Genomic DNA, 20,714 nt, shown 5'->3' on the forward strand with positions numbered 1-20,714 from the left:
AGTTTTTAAGCAACACCACTTTTTCTTTTGTCCTCCACAGTTCCACATCATGCAGAGATCCACTAGATTTTCAGGTGATGGCTCTTTGGAGATCATCCTGTTGGTGCAGAAATAATATTTTTATGCCTATCAAACTGTTTTATTGTTGGCATTTTTCATAGATTCAATTAAAGAAATGGGGAGGGTTAACTCGGCGCAGACAAGGATTTACACTCACATTAACACCTACAGGTCGTTTAGAATCAACAATTAACTTTTCCCTGCTGGGGGGATTTTCCCATGACATTTTTATCAGACACTTCTGTGGTTAACCACAATAAGCCAGTAATTGGTTGGAATCCCATCCCTCCATTCCCTCCTCTTTCTTTTTGTGTGTTTGTGTGTGAATGTTATATACCACAGCCACAGCATTTAAATGTCCTATTTCCTCAGGCTGGCAGTTCATGCCTGTCCAATCAAGGTTAGAATTAGGGTTAGGGTGGGGACTAGGGGTCTAAGTGAGCATTTGCAGATTGAGTGTCATCACCCCATGAGGTTTTGGATTGGAGGTATAAAACTTGTTGCAACCAATCCACTGTCTTCAGTCCAGAGAAAGATTACACGTTTACAATGCTTATACAACTGTATTACTTCTCCAAGTGCTGAAACCTAAGGCTTTCATTACAAAGGTGTATTTACACGTCAAATATTTACTGATTTTCTTTCTCACCTACGAACAATTACCTACCTGGAGGGGAAGAGGGGCCCTTACTATAACCAAAGCTGTGACAGGCATGCCATTGCAACACCCATCAGAGATGTTTTATTGTTAATATGTCACCCGAGATGTGGAGACATATTATTATAACCCACTTAGATATGGGAGGACCATTTTCTGATTCTCCTCGGAGCTATCAGTAACATTCACGTGGTAATTCTTTCACATCGATAAGAAGATACCTGTTTGTCTGCTTTTTCCTGCTTTCTATTCATGCTGGTATACAAGGAAGCTACCTGATGTCATAATCTCAAACAAATGAAACAGCAGAGGCAAACTCTAACTGTGAGTGGGCATAACACAAATAGAGAAGAGTGGACACGCACAGTAAGAAAAACCCTAATTTATTACAATTCTTTATTCTACCATGTAGTCTTTCAACTTGTAAAGTAACAAAACAAAAAACATCACAGCACAAAAATTACACAATGGTGTCACACTCTCTCCTTTAATGCATTTATTGACACTGAGTCATTGCCATAGTCGTAAACATTGGTGGAGTGTTTAAAAGGTGTTGCAGTCGCCCTGATGTACAAATCACATCTGTTGTCAAGCCTTTAAAAAGTTTAACGTTTCCTAAAATGTAATTTAAAAAAAAAAAGCATATATATGCACTTTACAGCTGAGTACATATGTTCCATATACTGAGTGATATATTTTAGCTGAAACACAAGGCACTTACTGGGGCACCTTTGAAATACTGATCAGGATGTGCAAACAGGAATACAAGATCAACACAGATACTGGCCATGTGTGGCCATCGTCAAACACTTCCCCTTCACTGCCTCTGGACAGACTGCTTTTTTTTCTGTTCCTACTTATGCCATGTCTCAACATTTGTTCAAAGCAAATGTGTAATTATTATTGCCATATACACACCTTTGTCTACCCACAAGAATTATTCCTTCAGGCAGGGCTGATCCTGTTTAGACCATTGTCTTGAAACGATTAGTACAACAAACACTACACTAATATAATCTGCGAGTGAAGGAGCTCTGACCTTCACTTGTGTCAATATGTTTGTTTTTCGTTTTTTTTTTTTTTTTTTTTAGTTCGTTCTTCTTGCGATTAGAAAAATCACATGGTCAACATAGCTTTTTGTTGAAAATAATCTGTCACACGTCATTGTGTTCTAAGTCTGAGTCAAGGTTTTACTGTTAGCTAAAATAAACAGCAGTGGAGATATGAGAGCAACACTGAGCACTTTTCTATGTGCAAATTAGTGCGATAACTGCTGACATTGTCCTGTGTAGCGTGAGACCTCTTGTGATTTAGCATTTTTAAATCAATATTTTTGGGGGTTGGAGGCAAGGCAATTATTCTGTTTGCTTTTGGCTTGGAAATTAAGCAGGTGAGGGGATATACCAGGACTACATATTGCACGTAGCAACTGGTGTACCAAACTGAAACCATAGAAACCTTTACATGATCAGACTGAGTCAAAGATTTTGATTTCAAACTGACTTAAGTACAATCTATAAGAAGACTGCTGTGCAAAATCTTTTCCATAAACACATAATTTCCTCTTCATATGCATAAATATTGTGTAAACAGCTTTGCTCAAATAAAATCAATTGTATCAAGGGTAGCTCTGTATTGTATGTTTTAATATTACATAATTGTGTGTGTTTTGGTGTGTGGACTGTACTTCCTATTGCTCCCCACATCCTTGTTTCCTCACATCTTTATTGTTGAGGAAACAATCTGAGTCGATGGAAGCACTCTGTGGGGGTTGTCGAGCTTAAAAACTACACAAGGCCGGGGTGCCAGCTGTTTTTCCTTAGCAGCTTTGGTAAATTTAATCCACGAGCTTGCCTGTGGAAAAATCCTTTAGGAAATCAAGCTGTAGATGAAATTAAAAAGATGGGTTTATGAAGGCTCAGTTCACCCAGATTACACATATTCCCTAACTTCTGTTATTTAGCTGTGCAGCGATGTGGTTTTGTTTCTCTTTGGAGTAAACATTTCCTAGTGGGTTTATGATCTCAGGCCCCAGTTTCAAGTCTCACCATGATATTAACTTGGTAAACTGTGGTTTAATTTAGAGTAAAACAGACTATGAAGGTGGGTATACGTGATGGCCGGGCAATCACAATGTTTTCCCTGGTCATTACTGTATGAGTCACTATTATATGGACTTACTTTTTGACCTTTGGTTCTCTTACTCATCATCTGGGGTTTTAAAACCAGAGACCAGTTAAAGCAAACAAATTTTAAATGCCCGAGACTTTTTATCAAGCCTACTAATAACTACAAACAGCTATAGTGGTTGAGGAAATTATCCAAACAACTAGAGATGGACCGATCCGATATTACGTATCGGTATCGGTCCGATACTGACCTAAATTACTGGATCGGATATCGGAGAAAAATAAAAAATGTAATCCGATCCATTAAATATCACGAAAGCACCTCACAAAACTTGCAACACGCCGTAACTCACCTCAGAACGTTAGCAGTCGGAGCAGTATGCATCACGTGATAGAGCAGCTGTGGCATGCGGGACCTGTCGGTGGTCTGGATAGCATTTGGAGCTTCGCTAGCAACCTGGCATTTCATCTCCGACAAAGTTATCCCCGAGAGAAGTAAAGCAAGTGTGTAAGTCCATCTCTGAATGTTTGTAAAGCATTCCTGTGTTAAGCTTAACGAGCGACTGCCTCTCGCTCTCCGGCTGCTACTTCAATCGTGAAACTGATCAGCTGATCGGGTTTTCTGTCGCGAGTCCGTCTCTCTTGTTTGTTTTTGGTCCACTTTGCACCAGAAAGAGGAAACCAGCGGCTGAACAACAGCAGCACGTTTAAGCTTGATAAGCTGTTGTTAGAATTTATTTAATATTACTTTCTACTCCAGGATCTTTTTCTACGTAGCTGACGCTGGTAACTGTGCAGGGGCGGATCTAGCAAAGTTTAGCCAGGGGGGCCGATAGGGCATTAACTGGGAAAAGGGGGCACAAAGACATACTTTTCTTTCTTATTCTCATTTAAAATGTCGAGCTGTTAATAAATAATTATCTGACACCCAAAGTTTTAATTTGATGTAAAATGAATAGAAGTCAATTACTGTATATAGTGACTATAAAGTCTAATATATATATACCCTAGTAAGCTATAGTACTTTTTACTTTGGGAAGGTACCATCTGTGCAGTCTGCAATTTTGTTGAAGAAAGATGTTGAATCTATTTAATATTTCTTGAAAAATAATTGATTTCTGTGCATTTTCTTTCACACTGCATCAAATTAAGGTTGATTACGTCGATTAAGCATCATGAGGTGGCGCGTGAGGGGTGGTTCCCTATTTTTTATTTATTTATTTTTGTTGTTGCTGGGAGTTGGAACCCTGTTAGTTAGGTTGCTTAATATTTACGCTAAGTACTCTTTAAAATACCAGAATAGGGAGGATGGTGTAGGTCTAAGTTTATTAGATTGATCAGTATTGCTGAACTATGAAATATTTTTTTTGTATACAGGTATAACAGAATAGCTTTAGTGTAGTTGTTGTTTTAAACTTGAGTATGAACTTGCAGACTTGCAAAATGCAGCAAGATATTTTAAAAAACAGTTTTGTTGATTAAAAAACACTATATCGGATTCATATCGGTATCGGCAGATATCCAAATTTATGATATCGGTATCGGTATCGGACATAAAAAAGTGGTATCGTGCCATCTCTACAAACAACATTGCTATCCTTAGGAGTATTTCAACAGGAGAAACTGTTTGCACTGATGATTTAACATTACCCAGATAACAACTAGAGCTATAGAGATACTCAGTAGGTATCTCAGGTCAATGTGAAAAAAAATATATAAAGTGGATCTGCATGCTACGATTAAGGATCTGGCTTTTTTTCTTTTCTTTGCAATATGGATGAACTGACCTTCTCAAAGTTAAGACAGCTAAATGCATGTATGGTGTAAAAAATAACTGTTATGCAGTACAAAAAGGCCCTGCTGAAGTTTTGCTCATTACAAGACCACTGTACTCAAGTCTGTCTTTAGTTATTATTGGTTGGAATGGCTGAACTGTTGCATGGCTCTAACTGTGGAAGGGATTTTTATAACCTTATACACCCACAAAAGCTTTCCACAGTCATATGCACTGCATTATGTTAGTAAAACCAATAAGGTTTCATGCCCGGGTATTAAATACTAGTGTTTTGTCAGGAGCCACCAGCTTCACAGAGATCTACACCTTTGGTTTAACTCCTTAATACAACATAAATGAGGAAGTAAACGTCCTGTTTTAAAGAGCAACAATATATCAACAAAAGGAAGTGATGCAGGCATACACTGAGGGACTGTAGATAGAATTATCTGGATTTTCCATGATATGCCAACATAAAGACATTTCAGTGTATCTTAATGTGGCACCAAGGTATCCAGAGCGAGTCTCACATGTTATGTACTTTTTTAAACTATTACACTTACATTACCAGTGATTTCTGATAGAATGTTAGTATGAGACACGGTGATAATGATGATGGCAGGCTGGAAAAACACAAAGTCAAACTCTCTGGTTCTCTGAGTTGCTGACAGTTCATCTTAACTAACAACAGCTGGTTTGAGGAGTAGCGCCCTTGATGGAACCACCACCCAAGACAAAGCGTCACTTTGTCTCACCCCAACCCCTGCAGAGAGGTTCAGCACTTCCCCGTCCTCTCCTTCCTCTGATTCCTCCCCGTCCTCTGGCTCCCTTCTTACCACCTGCCCCAGACCTCCCAAAGCCCCCAACCCAAACATAGACGCAGCTGAAAGTCCAAAGCGCAACAGTGGGGAGTCTGAAAGGCTGAGCGATCCCATGCTTCCTCCTCCACCCATGGAAAAGAGCGGTGCCCGGTGGTGGCCTAGAGCTCTGGCATGGCAGAAAGCAGAGAGTGGCAAGGACGTCCCAAGGCCCCCAAGAAGGGCTGCAGCAGCCCCAGGGATGATGACAGGAGTCCCGCCTACAGAGGGCTGTTCAGTGGCACTCTGGTGGGTAGGAAGGCCCAGCCCTGTCCCTGACCTACTTGAACTCCCCGGCTCTTGGGCAACAAAGTGCCCATGAGCCTTGATGTGCTTGCGTAGGGAGCTGGGGTCTGTGTAGCGCTTCAGGCAGCCAGCCATCTTGCAGTAGTAAGGCTTGTCCACATAGTGGGTGCGAGTGTGCTTGAAGCGGTCACTAGAGTTGGAGTAGCGCTTGCTGCAGCCTTCATAGGGGCAGATGTAAGGCTTTTCCCCTGAAAGAAAAGAGAAACAAACAAATATGAGTCAGAGACAGAAGGACAAAGGAAGGAGAAATGGAGGGGAAAGAAATGATTTGATTTGAGAACAATGCCAGAGAAGGATGTTGTCAGTTTGTTTCTAACTCTTGAGATTCATGGTGTGTCATTGCTCAACAAGGAAAGGAACAAAGAAGAAAGTGTTATTCCGATGTGACACTTTTTAAAAGAACAAAATAAAATACTGCATAAGAACAAAAGATATAAAATACTTTATTTTTAATGGTCAATGGTCGCCATTGACCATGGTCGCCTTAATGGTCGCCTTTTGTAATAGCCTCACTGGGACGTTCCTTTTTTTTCAAAAGGTTTAATTTGCTCCTTCTTTACATTATTACAGTAAAGTCTGTCATTTATGACAGAAGTGATAGCAGAGTTGTACGTTTTATTTTTTCAGAAATCACTCAGTCAGAACATGCTATATTATTTAGTCTTAAAATATTTTTGGAATCTTCCCGTGTACCACTAGAGGGAGCCCACGTACCACCAGTGGTATGCATACCACAGTTTGAGAATGACTGGTTCAAGTCATTGCTGGTTTTGATGGGACTGAACTCACCTGTGTGCGAGCGAGTGTGTATCTTCAGGTTCTCCAGACGTGAGAAGCTCTTGTTACAGGTGGGACAATGGTGTGGCTTCTCATTGGTGTGTGTGCGGATATGAATCAGCATTTTATACCTAGAAATCATAACAAATAAGACACACATTTACAATCAAGATCAAGCCGTTTTTATTTTTTTCAGCATTTTTACCTAGGATGTGGCTGCTGATATTCAAATGTGTCTTATCTTGGAAGCCTGACATATGATGCTTACATTTATTAGTTTCAGATGTAGCCATTCTTGTATTTTGCTTGTTTACATTATTGTATTTTGCACAACTCTGTTGCTTGTGAAGCTCGCACACAAGAATTTCACTCACATGTACTGTACCAATGTACCTGCACATGTGATGTGACAATAAAAGTGATTTGATTTTGACATTATATTGAAAAGATCATGACTCGCTCTGATGACCTGTCACACTGGATTCAAAGCTACTATTGCTAGCATGTTTTCATTTCTTTGTTTCTTAAGGCAGCCAACCTTTTTTGCACCACGGACCAGTTTATGTCCAACAATATTTTCACAGACTGGCTTTAATGTGTCGCGGATAAATACAACAAAATAAAATCAGTACTGGTACCAAAAAAAGAAGATTTATTCATGATATACGGGAAAAGACCCAGGGAAACCGAGTTAACAATAAAAATGATAAAAATTAAAACAACGCTAAAAACCAATAAAAACCCTGAGAACCATAAATTTCGCACTCAAGCCTCAACTGTCGCGGCCCGGTACCAAGCGACTCGCAGATGGGTACCGGAAATTACATTGCTTTTAACACCTGTTGCTTAGAGACTGGTATAATTTTTATGAGAAATATGCTTTGTGTCATCCTCATGACAATGGAATAAAGCCACAGAATACCTTGCATTGAAGCCCCTCCCATTTCGAGCACAGCCTTCCCATTGGCAGCAGTATCCAGAATCCTTTTCGGGCTTGACATGGAAGTCGTTGATGTGATCCACCAGGTCCTGCAGTGAATCGAACAGCAGGTGGCACTGAAGGGCAAAAGAGGGAATGAAGCACATGGCTGATAAGAAACCTGATTGTGACCTTTTTAGGAAACTTTCACACAAACAGTTGATGTTTTTTTCTTCTTATGTCACTCTTTCTTTTTAATTGAAAATGTTTGAACAGTATACCATTAAAAGCAACCTTTGTCAAAGTATCTACAGTTCCACAGTTCAGTACAGTAGGTGCTATTTCCTAAATTTGTAAACTCCGTAACATATTGTATTATTTAAATAGTTTCGTCTTTTACTGTTACTGTCTTGGAGCAACTGTAACCCACACAATTTCCTTAGGGATTAATAAAGCATTCTGATTCTGATTCAAAGGATTAAAGAGAAAATAAGCCTCTGTCTCTAGAATTTTCTGCATTGTCCCAGGATATGGATTTTATATCTGTAAATTTAATGTAAATTAAAAAATAAAATGAAAAAGCAGAATCATCCTAGACAAAACAAACCAATAGGCGATTGTGGCAGAGGTGTGGTCCTTGGCTCAGCTGCAGGGGAGGGGTGGTGCAGTGAGCTCAAGGGGCAGTGCCAGGGAGATTGGTGGGACATGTGTGTGGTGTTATAGTTAATGAGCTCTCTCTCTTTTCCTGTCTGATTTTTAGTGAAGCCGGAGCAGAGAGTGGGGAGGTGTGTCAGAGTGTGGCTGGAAGCTGCTCGCGTGGGTGCCAAGCCGGGGAAAAACGACAAAGAGACTGTCAGTAGTGTGTGTGATGGCAATAAAAGGAAAATAAACCCATACAGTGTGTCCATTTGTGGTCCTTCTTCACAGCAATAGTATTTTCTATAAATTTGTATATTTTAAACATTTATTTTAAAAAGTTTCTATTGCACTAAAAATCAGGTAGCATGACAGATGTTTTGTCTAATTAAATTAATATAATGTAGGAGTAGGTCGTGGATAATAGGCATTGATTTGTAAATAACTGGACATAAACTTGAGCTTATTATATAATATTATACGAGAGTATCTTTCTAACTAAATAGGCAGCTTGTAATCTTTTGCTTGAGGTTATATCAAGAGATATAAAACGTTCTGGGGTCTACTTGAAGGAAAGGCAGATGCCAAATTTAAAGTGAGGTCAGAGGTCAAATGTGACATGTGTCAAACTATAATAACATGATACAGGCACGCAAGCAAACACTATCAAAAACATAACTTTGGCAGAGTCAACTGCAGTTTAAATGACAGGTAATAAGTATGTGTAAGTATAAAAAGATCATTTCATAGCTCGGATAAAGCCATCATAAAAACATAATGTTATTGATGGGTAACTCTAAATCTTTAAAAGAGTTTTTCCTGTGGATTCACAACAGTCACAAACCCCATGAATGTGTGACACAAGCTTTAAGTGTGCAAGCTGATCATCACAAAAAGTTATTCTTCTTTGCTTCATATTTATGGTTCATCCCATCTTCAAACTTAGTCTTAGTACACAACTATACATTTCTGTGACTTTGATGGCTCTGTGTGCGGTATGAATGTGAGTATTAATGGGTAACTGTGGCTTGGTGTAAGAGAGCTATAAAAAAACAGGTGAAAACACTCTGAGGAACACTGCTGCTGCTAGCAAAAAGGGAGATTCTGGCTATTATTAGCCTGACGTGATGATCTTACTGTATGTAATAAATTTAAGTGTGACGTACTGAAGAGCATGTCCATTAATCATAGCATCTGTTGTTCTGATATATGAGTTACGTTTTGTACAGTTTACCTAATCAAGGTACTTCATTGTTTTTCATTCATTTTTTATACATAATTATTAATCCTTTAGTTCTTAAAACACCAGAATATAATATAGGAAATGGTTGATTTTGACCTTTTAATTCACCCAACTATATTTTTTTAAAAACACAAAGTTTATCTATTTAAAATTACACAAACAGATGAAAAAGTAAATCCCTTTTCACACCAAAATGGTTAATTTGTTATTGCTAGATCACACCGCACACCACACTCATTTTTTTATACTGTAACCTCTGATAGCATTTATCCCCGCTGACCTCTTTTTCTGTAACTCTCAGCTTTATATATTTTGTTTCCAGCGCCACTTAGTGGTCAGAGTAATGTTTGCAGGCTCTTTTTCACCCTCATTGAAGAAACTGCTTGTGCCTGCTATTAAGTGTAAGGTTTGAAGCGCGACACATGATTAATAATATTATCTGCCAAAATAATATGACTCAAGCTTCTGCTAAAATGCATGCAATAAACATATAACTAATATATAAGTATAACTAAACCTACAATATTTAATTACACGTACCTTCATCCAACGACAGGCCAACTGAGCATCCATGGAGGGTTCCGGAGAAACCGGCTTCTCTCTAGTCTGACTGATGAACATGGAAGAGGGAAAGCTGTAGCTTCTTGGTGGACTTCTAACTGGGACATAAAATGGATAGCCCTGTGGTGAAGCACCAGGTTCCACACCTCGGTGAAAAGGTGATTCCTAAAGCAGAGGAGGATAGAGAGAGGTCAGAGCAAGAGAATTTTGTGGCAACAAAGGCAAGATGTTCATTAGCTATTCACAAGAAAAGAAAAATAATTAATTTACTTCACCGTTAACGATGAAGAAAGAAGCTGACCTAACACTAAAGCCTGCCACTTTGAGCTTGATCATTAGAAAGATACAACTATCAGAGGAAATGGAGGAAGGTTGTGAAATAATAATGTACTCCTTCTGATCGTGTTTACTTCAAGTGTGTTAAAGTACGATTTAAGAGCTTTTGCATCCATGACATGTATGTTTATTAAATGGGGATTGAAGGTCTGCATTTGTTTTTTGATTTATAGAATACACTTCAGCAAATCCAGTGATGACAATGAAAAAGGGCTTGATAATGTAAAAATGAGGACTTTCTCTGCTAAATGATAAATCTGGTCCAAGAAGGGAGATTTTGTGCCGTAACTAAAGGAGTTGTGTGTTTGATGTTTTCACCATTAAAGCACAGCTAAAATTTGATTTAGACAGAATCACTGCGTGGCTGTGTGCAGATGCTGCACCGGCAAATTAGATTCACTCCCTGGATCACTTTTCTATTCAGTCCTGCTGAAGAAAAATGGAGCGCATTCAGCCACGATTAGTCACCGGTGTGAGAATTCTAAGATTGTGGTCATGCCTGTTCAGAAGATTAAGTGATTACATGAATACATACACGTACCTGGAGTGCGTGCTTGTAAAACATTTTTATTATTCTTTTTATTCTTGCAATCGTCTTTAAAATGAGCGCAACACACATGTGTTTGTAATGAACCCCGCTCAGGTTAGGGGAATGTGACATTCCTGGGTTTTTCAAAAGCTGGACAAACATTAAAGGAACTGTTTTAGAAACATGCTCACATGCGTTCATGCTGAGAGACAGATGTGACTCACATGTGTACTGTGAAGGTAACACTACAGCCAGCAGCCAGTTAGCTTGTAAAATATTCATTTGTGAGCTGTACAGGTGCTAGTAGTCCCAAAAACCGCTGTTCTATTAATGTCCTCTTGGGTTCCGCTCCCATTTGTAAAATGCCAAAATCCAGCTGTAACAACTACATCTCTGTACAAAAAAAATTATATTCACATTCACAACAGCTTCATAGTTGGTGATCTTTTTTTTATATCTCATCCATTTTGATACTTTTAAGACATCAATTCAGGGGCATGTGCATTTTAATCCGACCTGTGTGCTGACACAGGGAAATGATTACCATTTCCTAGGCCTCACTTCTGCTTATCTGAGATCTTAAACAATCACATGACCTTCTATGAGTAAGCATTTTGTCAACAGTGGAAAGAAAAATCTCCCTTTTAACAGGAAGAAACCTTCAGCAGAACCAAGCTCAGGGAGGAGCGAACATCTGCTGCGACTGGTTGGAGTGAGCAAAATAGCACAGGACAAAAGACGTGATGTGAAAGGGAGCCAGAGATTAATAACAACTGTGATTCAATGCAGAGAGGTCTATGAACATAGTGAGTGAGAAAGGTGGTTGAAGAAGAAATACTCAGTGCATCATGCAAATCCCCCAGCAGTCTACACCTATTACAGCATAACCAAGAGAGGATTCAGGGTCACCTGATCCAGCCCTAACTATATGCTAAGGACAGTTTTAAGCTTAATCTTAAAAGTAGAGATAGTGTCTGTTTCCCGAAGCCAAACTGGAAGCTGGTGCCATAGAAGAGGGGCCTGAAAACTGAAGGCTCTGCCTCCCATTCTACTTTTAAATAATCTAGGAACAACAAGTAAGCCTGCAGTGCGAGAGTGAAGTGCTCTAATACGGTGATACTACAAGGTCATTAAGATAAGATGGGGCCTGATTATTTTAGACCTTGTATGTGAAGAGCAGGATTTTTGATATCTCAAATCAAGATCAACAAGGTCAACAAAATTCGAAGCAGAGGTTTGGCAATACAAATGTGCAACATAGAAGATGTCATTTTTTTCTCCCGTTAATTTTTAAACAAACTAAAACGCTATCCACACAATCCTAGCAACCGCTATCTAGACTCGCAAATTGACAACAATCATTTTTCAAGCTTGATACACTGCTCACAAATTGCTGTTATAAAAATGGGTCTTAATACAAGGTATTGATTCGGTCTGATGCTTTGCATGCTAAGTATACTGCACCCAGCCACTCAATTCAAATCTTTTTAATCCCCATGTCCTCTCTGGAATGTCACAAGAGATTGAAGTCATTACCAAGTCAACTGATGAAACAAGCAAAACACAACTTTCGTGTTTGCACACTAATTGCAAAGTGCAGCAACGCAAGGAGCGGTAGCATTAGTGCACTCCAGCAAACACATGGACTCACCCGAGAGAAGAGGTGTGGCTGAGGGCTGCTGCTGCTCTGAGGGGACTCCATGGGAGAGGATGGAGAGAGGGAGGATGGCGAGGAAGGGGATGGGGAGAGAGAAGAGGCATGGCGCAAGGAGGGGGACAGGCTGAGGTCCATGGCTGGAGGGGTGAAGCAGGACCCAGGTCGTTCTTGAGAGGAAGACAGGGAATCTAGATTAGAGATTAGAGATAAAGCAGGATCCTTATTACACCCATCGCAGTATCATGATTCATTGATTTCTTGCTTTGCTGAGGTTCATTTCACAAAATGTCCCTGTAATTTTACCAACGCGTTATTGTTTGCAGGTAATGCCACGGTCTTAGCAACACCCCTGCTCACTCTTTTTAAATATGTTTCAAAATATTTTAAATATACCTTTTCAATTTCATTGAGGCATGTAGAACATTTCTATAATCCTCTGACTTATTTTGTTCTTTCTTCTTCTTAGATTTTATAACAATCACAATAAAAGTAATAAATAAATCATGAGGCACTTTTCAAAACACGAAGAAAGTCGCATAAAAAATTGCACAAAGCGACTCCCAGGCCATTTCATTTTGTTATTATCGCAGCTATCTGAAACAATCACACAGAACTCATTAATGTAAGTGCATGGTGCTTCATCCATACTGGACACACAATAGCTACTAGCCCTTTGTTTGTCATCAGTAGTTAAAGCAAGCCATTTATCAGTTTGAAGGTTGGTGGATCAATTCCCAGTCTACCCCAGACTGCGTGTGAAGTCATCATTGGGCAGGATACTGAAACTCAAGTTGCCCCCAATCCATCCTTCAGAGTCTGAGTGTATGTGCAAATGTTAGACAAGGCACTTGGGTATGGATGTGTGCATGACTGGGTGAATGAGACTTTTAATAACAAGAGCTTCCATAAACATGGAAGGGAGGACCTTGGCATTGTTCATTAGTTCAGTCACGGCATCCATTGTGAATGATGGATTAGGTCCTCTTTATATGGTGATATATGGACTATTTATTATTATTTATATGGGCTTAAGTTTTTCCTTGTGTGAAGCTCAAAATCTCTTCTCTCTGTCCCAGGTTCACCACTCACCCCAGCTTCAGCCCCTCTGCCTGCACCCTCTACTCTCAGCCCGTCCTACCTGCCTAGCTCTCCAGAAACCTTCCTAAGACTATATTTGCAAACCAACCAACTAAATTTGTTGTAATCTCAGTTTCTATTTTCTGCCCATGGGTCCTTTAATCAATAGCAACAGCAGTGTTTCTGTGTTAAACAGAGACGGAAGCACACAATGCAGTAATACCTAGCACAAAAGCTGACACAAGAATGAAGACACAAAGTCCATTGTGTTTGTGAATGTCACAGAGGTGCTGTATTTTTTTTAGGTCACTTCATATCAGTGTCACACTCCTCTTGTTATGAGCTGCACTGACAAAAATGGGGACAATCTTCTCGAGGACACAAATGAGCTACTGTTCACTGGGTTTGCAATAATAGGTTACCAGGAAAGTGAGGACAGAGAATCAACCTATTACGCTATTGCATTACCACAGTGATAAACTTAATTACTGCGCCATGACAATATCAAAGTCATGTCATGTGTGTATTTAGGAGAGTAGAAATGATGGAGAATTTATTTCGGTGATGCTAAAACTGCCAGATGTTTACCAGGTTAACTCGTACCTGGAGAAGAAGGAGGCGATGGAAAAGTTGTGCACTGTAGCCGCAGTCGTTTGATGCTGATGTGGGCACAAATAGAGGACGGGCAGCTCCTCTTTCCCAGTATCCCTGGACCGTCTGTGCGACCTGAGGGAAGCTTCAAGTCCAGTGGCTCATCCACAGACAACATGGCCGCCGATTATTGTTGCCCACCTAGCAACAGACAAACAAGTTAACAAACAAAGTGTCTTTATTTCAGTAAAGAGCAATGAAAGCAAATTTATTATTAGGACTTGCTTACTAATGTGTTTTTTTTAATAACCTCCTGGAATAAATCTATACATTTCTTTTCCCTTTTCTCTCTCTCACACTCAGGGATACTGAGTCTGTTGTGGGTGCTAACCACAACTCCCCACACTCTGAAATGACTCTGACTCATCTGGGAAAGAAATACCTGGGACCCACAAATCAAAACAATCTCATTTACACGCAGGGAGACATTTCTTTCACACCACCGTGCTAACGGACGACTATATAACAGGTTATTAAACAAAAAAATAATTTTGCACATCTTACAGCTACAGATGAGTTAAAAGATACGATTAATTCAATTAATTCACTCAATAAAGTGAGTTGTATGACTAAAATCATCCGTTTTTCTTGATCCAGGTTCTTAGGCTCTCGAGATTCAACATTCACACAAATAGTACAGAGTTACACATCTTTCTTCATGGGATATCCGCTGGTGTATCATCAGCTATCATTCCCCTCTTAGAATTTGGATAACAATATTCCTCTCTTTAGTAGTAGAGCATCCACATTTAGACTTCCAGATGCAATGAGAAATAATTCTGCAATAATCCCAAAAAAATTCTAAAATGACAGTCACAAAACTGTTACAAAAAGCTACTTAATATCCCACAAACTGAAGTAATAGTAACAGTTAGTCTAGATGACACTTCACTAAATTGTGAATACTTGTTAATTAACATACTACCTACAAATGTTAGTTGTTCTAGGTCATGTATTCTGTAATAAGGCAATTTGAAAATAGCAGGGCTTAGTTCTTTCGTTGTCAATTTTCGTTGTAGCTCAGTTCCCGGGGGGAAATCATAATGATGTGGGCCTGTTACTTTGATCCTCTGCATTTCTGTGGTGAACACTCGAGGGCCTAAACTAGACTTTTCAGTAGTTTTCCACTTCTGATGGTATGATACTCTGGGTGAAGCATGCGACAAAAGTTATCCCAGCCAACGACTAAACTCATGGGTTCTTGTTAGACTAAATGACTCAAGACGCAGATATGTGCTGCAAAGAAAAAAAATCTCCCAGCAGAAAACCAAAGAGGGGAAATTCTTGACAGCTGCCGGGAAAGTCAACGCAATACACGACATTTTTGCACCTGAGAATTCCACAGCTGTTATTCACTCCGTGTCAGTGGGAGTGTGTACGCGATGTCAAAAAAAGCTCATCTAATGTTGAATTACATTTGGTATTATATATAGGGTGGGCCATTTATATGGATACACCGTAATAACATGGGAATGGTTGGTGATATTAAAGTGCTGTTTGTGGCACATTAGTATATGTGAGGGGGCAAACTCCTCAACATGGGTGGTGACCATGGTGGCCATTTAGAAGTCGGCCATCTTGGATACAACTTTTGTTTTTTCAATAGGAAGAGGGCCATGTGACACATCAAACGTATTGGTAATGTCACAAGAAAAACAATGGTGTGCTTGGTTTCAACGTAACTTTATTCTTTCATGAGTTCATGAGGTTTATCTACTCTATGTTATACATACATAACTATAACATAGATATACACTCAACAGTCATAGCATTATGACCACCTGCCTAATATTGTGCTGGTCCCCTTTTGCTCCAAACATCGAGTCATGGACTCCACTAGACCTCTGAAGGTGTGCTGTGGTATGTGACACCAAGATGTTAGCAACATATACTTTAAGTCCTGTAAATTGCAAGGTGGGGCCTCCACGGCTCAGACTTGTTCGTCCAGCACATCCCAATGATGCTTGATTTAATTGAGATCTGGGGAATTTGGAGGCCAAGTCAAAACCTTAGACTCATCGTTGTGCTCCTAAAATCATTCCTGAACTATCTTTGCTCCAGCATTATCCTGCTGAAAGAGGCCACAGTCATCAGGGAATACCATTTCCATGAAAGCGTGTACATGGTCTGTAATGGTTAAGTAGGTGGTACGTGTCAACATAACATCTACATGGATGGTTGGACCCGAGGTTTACCAGCAACATTGCTCGTAGCAACACACTGCCTCCACCAGCTTGCCTTCTTTCCATAGTGCATCAAGTTGCCAGGTGTTTCCTCATTCAAAACTTTGATATATATGTTGCTAATTGCAAGTTTACTTTAAAGAAAAGAAAAGAAAAAAGACCGAACCAGGCTTAACTGTTAGCCCTTGCGTTTAATTGCAACCCTAGCATACAGACAAGACAATGGTAAAATAAAAATATTTCCCCATCCTACAAAAAAGACAGTTTGAAAACATTTCTACTTTGCAGAGTTCACTTAAAATCTTACACCCACAGTGCAGAAATGTTTGCAGGTATCCGTTTCAAAGACAACAGTATTTAAACTGCATTTTGTCAGTGTTTGCCTCCAGTGGAACTCCTAACTGGCGCCAGACGTGGGTTGTAAGTGCATTTTGTGACACAACTGCAAAAGCTCCACAGTGTGTCTCACCATATGACTCTTTAATGATAGCTGGCAGCAAGAGCATTCTTAATTTACTTTCACCGGCTGGATTAAACCTTCCAGCTACATGTACACCTCCTTAACTTCTAAACTTGCTGTCGCCGCAAATTCTTCCACAATCACCGACACAATCCCCCGACATAATATAAGGCAGAGGCTAAACCACAATGAAGTCAGTGTTTAGGTCCTCCTGTCGGCTTGCCAGCTACCTCACCACACTAAGTTTCACATTCCACAGCAACCTTGTTGACTTCTCTCTCTCACACGCACACAGCTATTTGGAGGTACTGTAACAGCACGCACACTCAGGACCATATGTCACACCAGTAGACATGTGTATGGCTCATAACCACACATGAGCCCCCAACCTCCCAACGGGTCCACCCCCTTTTTTCCCCTCAGTGACCTGCATTTGGGCAGCACGCCCAGATCCACTTATGGATCCTCCACTGCCTACAAAAACACATAGTTTGACTATTTGCAGACTTACAGTCAAGCATATGTACATACTTGTGCACTAGTGCATGCACTCACTGTCCTATACAGTATAGTACATACTGGTATGGTCTTTGTATGGTCTTTCCATACTGTCACTCACTGAAAGATGGCACCACTCTACACAGCAGAATCTCCAGTGTTAAATTAACACTGGAGAGTGTCTATATGGGTCCACACCTCTGAGTGTTAAATTAACACTTTTGACGGCGTTATATGTTTAAAAGTAACCTAGTCAGTTTTGAAGATTAACAAAGACTAACACTGAGCAGTGCTGATTTTCTAACACTGGAAAATAACTCAAAATGTTAGAAATATTCCAGTGTTAGAAAATCAGCACTGCTCAGTGTTAGTCTGTTAATTTAACACTGGAGATTTTGCTGTGTACCTCAAACCTTCAACAACAAAGTTATGCTTAAAACCAACCTACATTAAACCCATTTGTTTGAAATCCAAAACACCTCATAAGTCAGGAGCGTCCTCACACAGTGGTTAGATATGCCTGTCAGAACCCCATAATTCTTACAAGGGAGGCAAGCTGACAAACACGCATACACACAAAGTGCATTGCTTACACATTTTTGCATGGAAATACGTACTGGTTTACACTCAGACTGGATTGCTGATGCTGTGTGTATTCTCAGCACACAAATCGTTATTAGACTCATCCAAATCCCACTTTGACTGTTCGATTTTTTGACGCTATTATATATGAAGCAAAGCAGACACACACATATGCTCACACAGTTTATCCCCTCCCCTCAGGTGTAACACACCCACACATGAGAGTTTGTCCTCCTCTCACAGGAAACATTTGCTTCCACGGTGCCCCGATGTGGCCTCTCCCTCTCTCTTATTTTTTTATTTTTCCTCCCCTGTCTCTCTCTCTCGTGCGCTCGCTTTACTTCCCTCCCTCTCACTCCTTCCTGCGGTTTTCCTCTCCCAGTCCTCCAGCGGAGCATACCTCTCCTGTTCTCTGTACCTCCCACTCCTTTTTCTTTTCTCCTACTTTTTCTTCTCCAGTGCATTTTTGAGCTCCCTTCTTTTATTTCTCCCCAGTTTCACGACTTGTTTTTATTCCTGTTCTGTCCTTCAAATCGAACAAGATACAATGACATGAAATGACAGTGTTAATAACTGAGAAGATAGACTGTAAAGCTTTGGATCAGGCATGGACTTCACAGTCTTGAAGTAAAAACCTTTTTCAGTGTAGGTATTCAATGATTGTTTTTTTTATGTTTTACTCTAGACCTATGCTTGTTCCACGTGTGAAAAACTAGCTGTCAGGATGAGGAGGAATCAGGTTCAACAAGGCAGCAGACAGAGAAAGAGATTTAAGCCAGTCCATCACTCCAGGAACAACGTCAGGCCTGATTTCTAAGGTTTATATATTCTTTGATCTTCCACTCAGTGTCCTTATAAGGTATTATGCAAGACCGCCGCAACAGTGAGGATGATAGGAGGCTTTGTTTTTGTGACGTGGAGGCATACAGAGACAAAAAGAAAAGAGGCCGAGGTGCCCTCGTGAGAAATGAAATTGGACACCTGTTTGAACAGCAGTGGACAAAAAAACAAAACAACTGGTTTGCATTAGGGAGAAAAAAAGGGTTTCTAAGGACATAGAAAGGTTGTTGAGAAGCATGGAGGAAGCAGCGGGGGGTTCCTCTTACCACACACTCTGTGGTGAGTTGGAGGTAAACAAGTTCTTGGAGGCAAGTTTGTTTTTCTTTTAAAGAAAGAGGACAAACACGAGTTTTTCTTTTCTCATTGAAGTCCAAGTGTTGCACAATATGTTTTTTGAGGGCCGGAGAAACTGTGCAGATCATCCAAAACACTAATGACTATATCACATTTCAAACTCCAGTCACAAAAACAAAACCACCTCCGCTGCAATCAAGCGGCTTTTTTTTCTTTTCACCGCCACGGCAGCAAAAAGGAAATTTACTGTCAGTGTTCACAACTTGAGAATGAGTTGCGCTGTTGTTTTATATGATGTCAACTCTGATTCACGGCGCGCGCTCTGTGCCAGCATTCACGAGGGTGAACTTCCCTCAGGAGAGAGAAAAACGGCAACAGTGCGGGGAGACTGAGAGTGAGTGGGCGATGAAAAATGGCAAGGAGAAAACAGAAACTGTGGGAGTCAGACATGGGCTCCCACCCTTTCCTCCCCTCACACTTTTCCCATTATTTGTCTCGGCATGTCTCGGCCTTCCCTCTCTCTCTCTCTCTCTTGCATCTCGGCAGCACAAAGTGATGCAACTGTACCGAGCAAGTCTGCAATAGCTACCAGTAGAGCCTGCAGTGTCTCTCATACTGACACTGGCGTCTACACCACTTATGAAGGGAGTGGTGGCGACTGTCAGGGGGAGGGGGAGCGGGGGGTGGGCGGGTGTAACTTCTGGAATCAGCGACTGTCTTTTTTTCACTTGAAACATACCACAAATCTCACATCTCTATACGTCAATAAGCTTACTTCTGACTCTTGCTGTCTATAGGGAGACTTTTGAAAGGCATGAAGTAGCTGCTCACTTTACCAAAAAATTTGTTCCAAAAGGGCTGAGCTGCTAAGTGTCATGACAAGAAGTGCACATTAGAAAACCCAACTTTAAAAGTTGAACAGTGCTGTTTATTCAAGCTCAGATTCACTCACACAAACAATGCTTTTCCTATTAATTCCTTGAATTAAAGCCCCAGTCAGCCCAAGAGACAGATCAGAAACTCCATGGCAACCACCAGCTGCTAGAGGAAAATATATATTCCCCAACCAGATGGTGAGGGGTTGCTAGAGGTTTCTGACTGACCATAGGTGAACTTGATCGCTAAAGGCCCAGTGACGGAGCCTTAGAGACTAGTCCAAGTCCCCCTGCCAAACACAGGTTATTACAGAAAACTGGGTATTCCCCAACAGGTTGGCGAGTGGGTGCTGGAGGATGCTGGTCATCAGTAGCTGAAAATGGTTAGTAGCCATTGAAAACAGGCATCATTTTGACTGCTTGGTTAGCGAGCGCTTGCAACATCATGGATCACAAGGAGGATTGTTGGTGTAACACCTACTTTGCAACTACTCACCAATGAATGGGGAATGCATATTTTTTCTCCAACCAACCAAAGACTTCCAGGAGAGGTCGCTGACCAGTCTGTAGGCCTATATGACTAGGTCCTAGGGTTTGTTTTTACATTCAACAACTTCAATAATCAGGGAGTCAACTTCATTGGAAGCTGCAGTGTTGCACACTTGATACTGTCTGAAATGCCACCAGCAATGATCCTCCAGTGCTTCTAGTAAACTGTTATTGCTAATACAAATTGTATTTAGAAATCTGTTCCTTAGGGTGTTTTCACACCTGCTGGTGTTTAGTCCGCTTAAATCAAACTCGGGTTTGTT

The 20,714-nt window shown here is 40.5% G+C and overlaps 1 protein-coding gene across 2 annotated transcripts in view; it reads right to left on the bottom strand.

Annotated features, from left to right (window-relative positions):
* Nucleotides 1-1,084: 1,084 nt before the first annotated feature.
* Nucleotides 1,085-20,714, bottom strand: part of LOC146572203 (zinc finger protein GLIS2-like) — a 32,100-nt gene continuing 12,470 nt past the window's right edge. The window contains exons 2-7 of one of the 2 annotated variants that reach the window (XM_085276209.1): nt 14,123-14,311; nt 12,437-12,609; nt 9,900-10,085; nt 7,484-7,617; nt 6,574-6,692; nt 1,085-5,972 (exon numbers count right to left, since the gene is read on the bottom strand). In XM_085276209.1, coding sequence (XP_085132335.1) covers nt 5,299-5,972; nt 6,574-6,692; nt 7,484-7,617; nt 9,900-10,085; nt 12,437-12,609; nt 14,123-14,288 — 1,452 coding nt within the window. In that variant the 5' untranslated portion in view covers nt 14,289-14,311 and the 3' untranslated portion in view covers nt 1,085-5,298. Of the gene's footprint in view, nt 5,973-6,573; nt 6,693-7,483; nt 7,618-9,899; nt 10,086-12,436; nt 12,631-14,122; nt 14,312-20,714 lie in introns of both variants that reach the window. The other variant, XM_085276208.1, reaches the window with a different exon arrangement.

Source organism: Mchenga conophoros, linkage group LG6 (genome assembly GCF_057382185.1).
Source record: "Mchenga conophoros isolate Kocher_MC1m ecotype Shallow Benthic linkage group LG6, M_conophoros_male_GT1.1, whole genome shotgun sequence".
In the NCBI taxonomy this organism is placed as follows: domain Eukaryota; kingdom Metazoa; phylum Chordata; class Actinopteri; order Cichliformes; family Cichlidae; genus Mchenga; species Mchenga conophoros.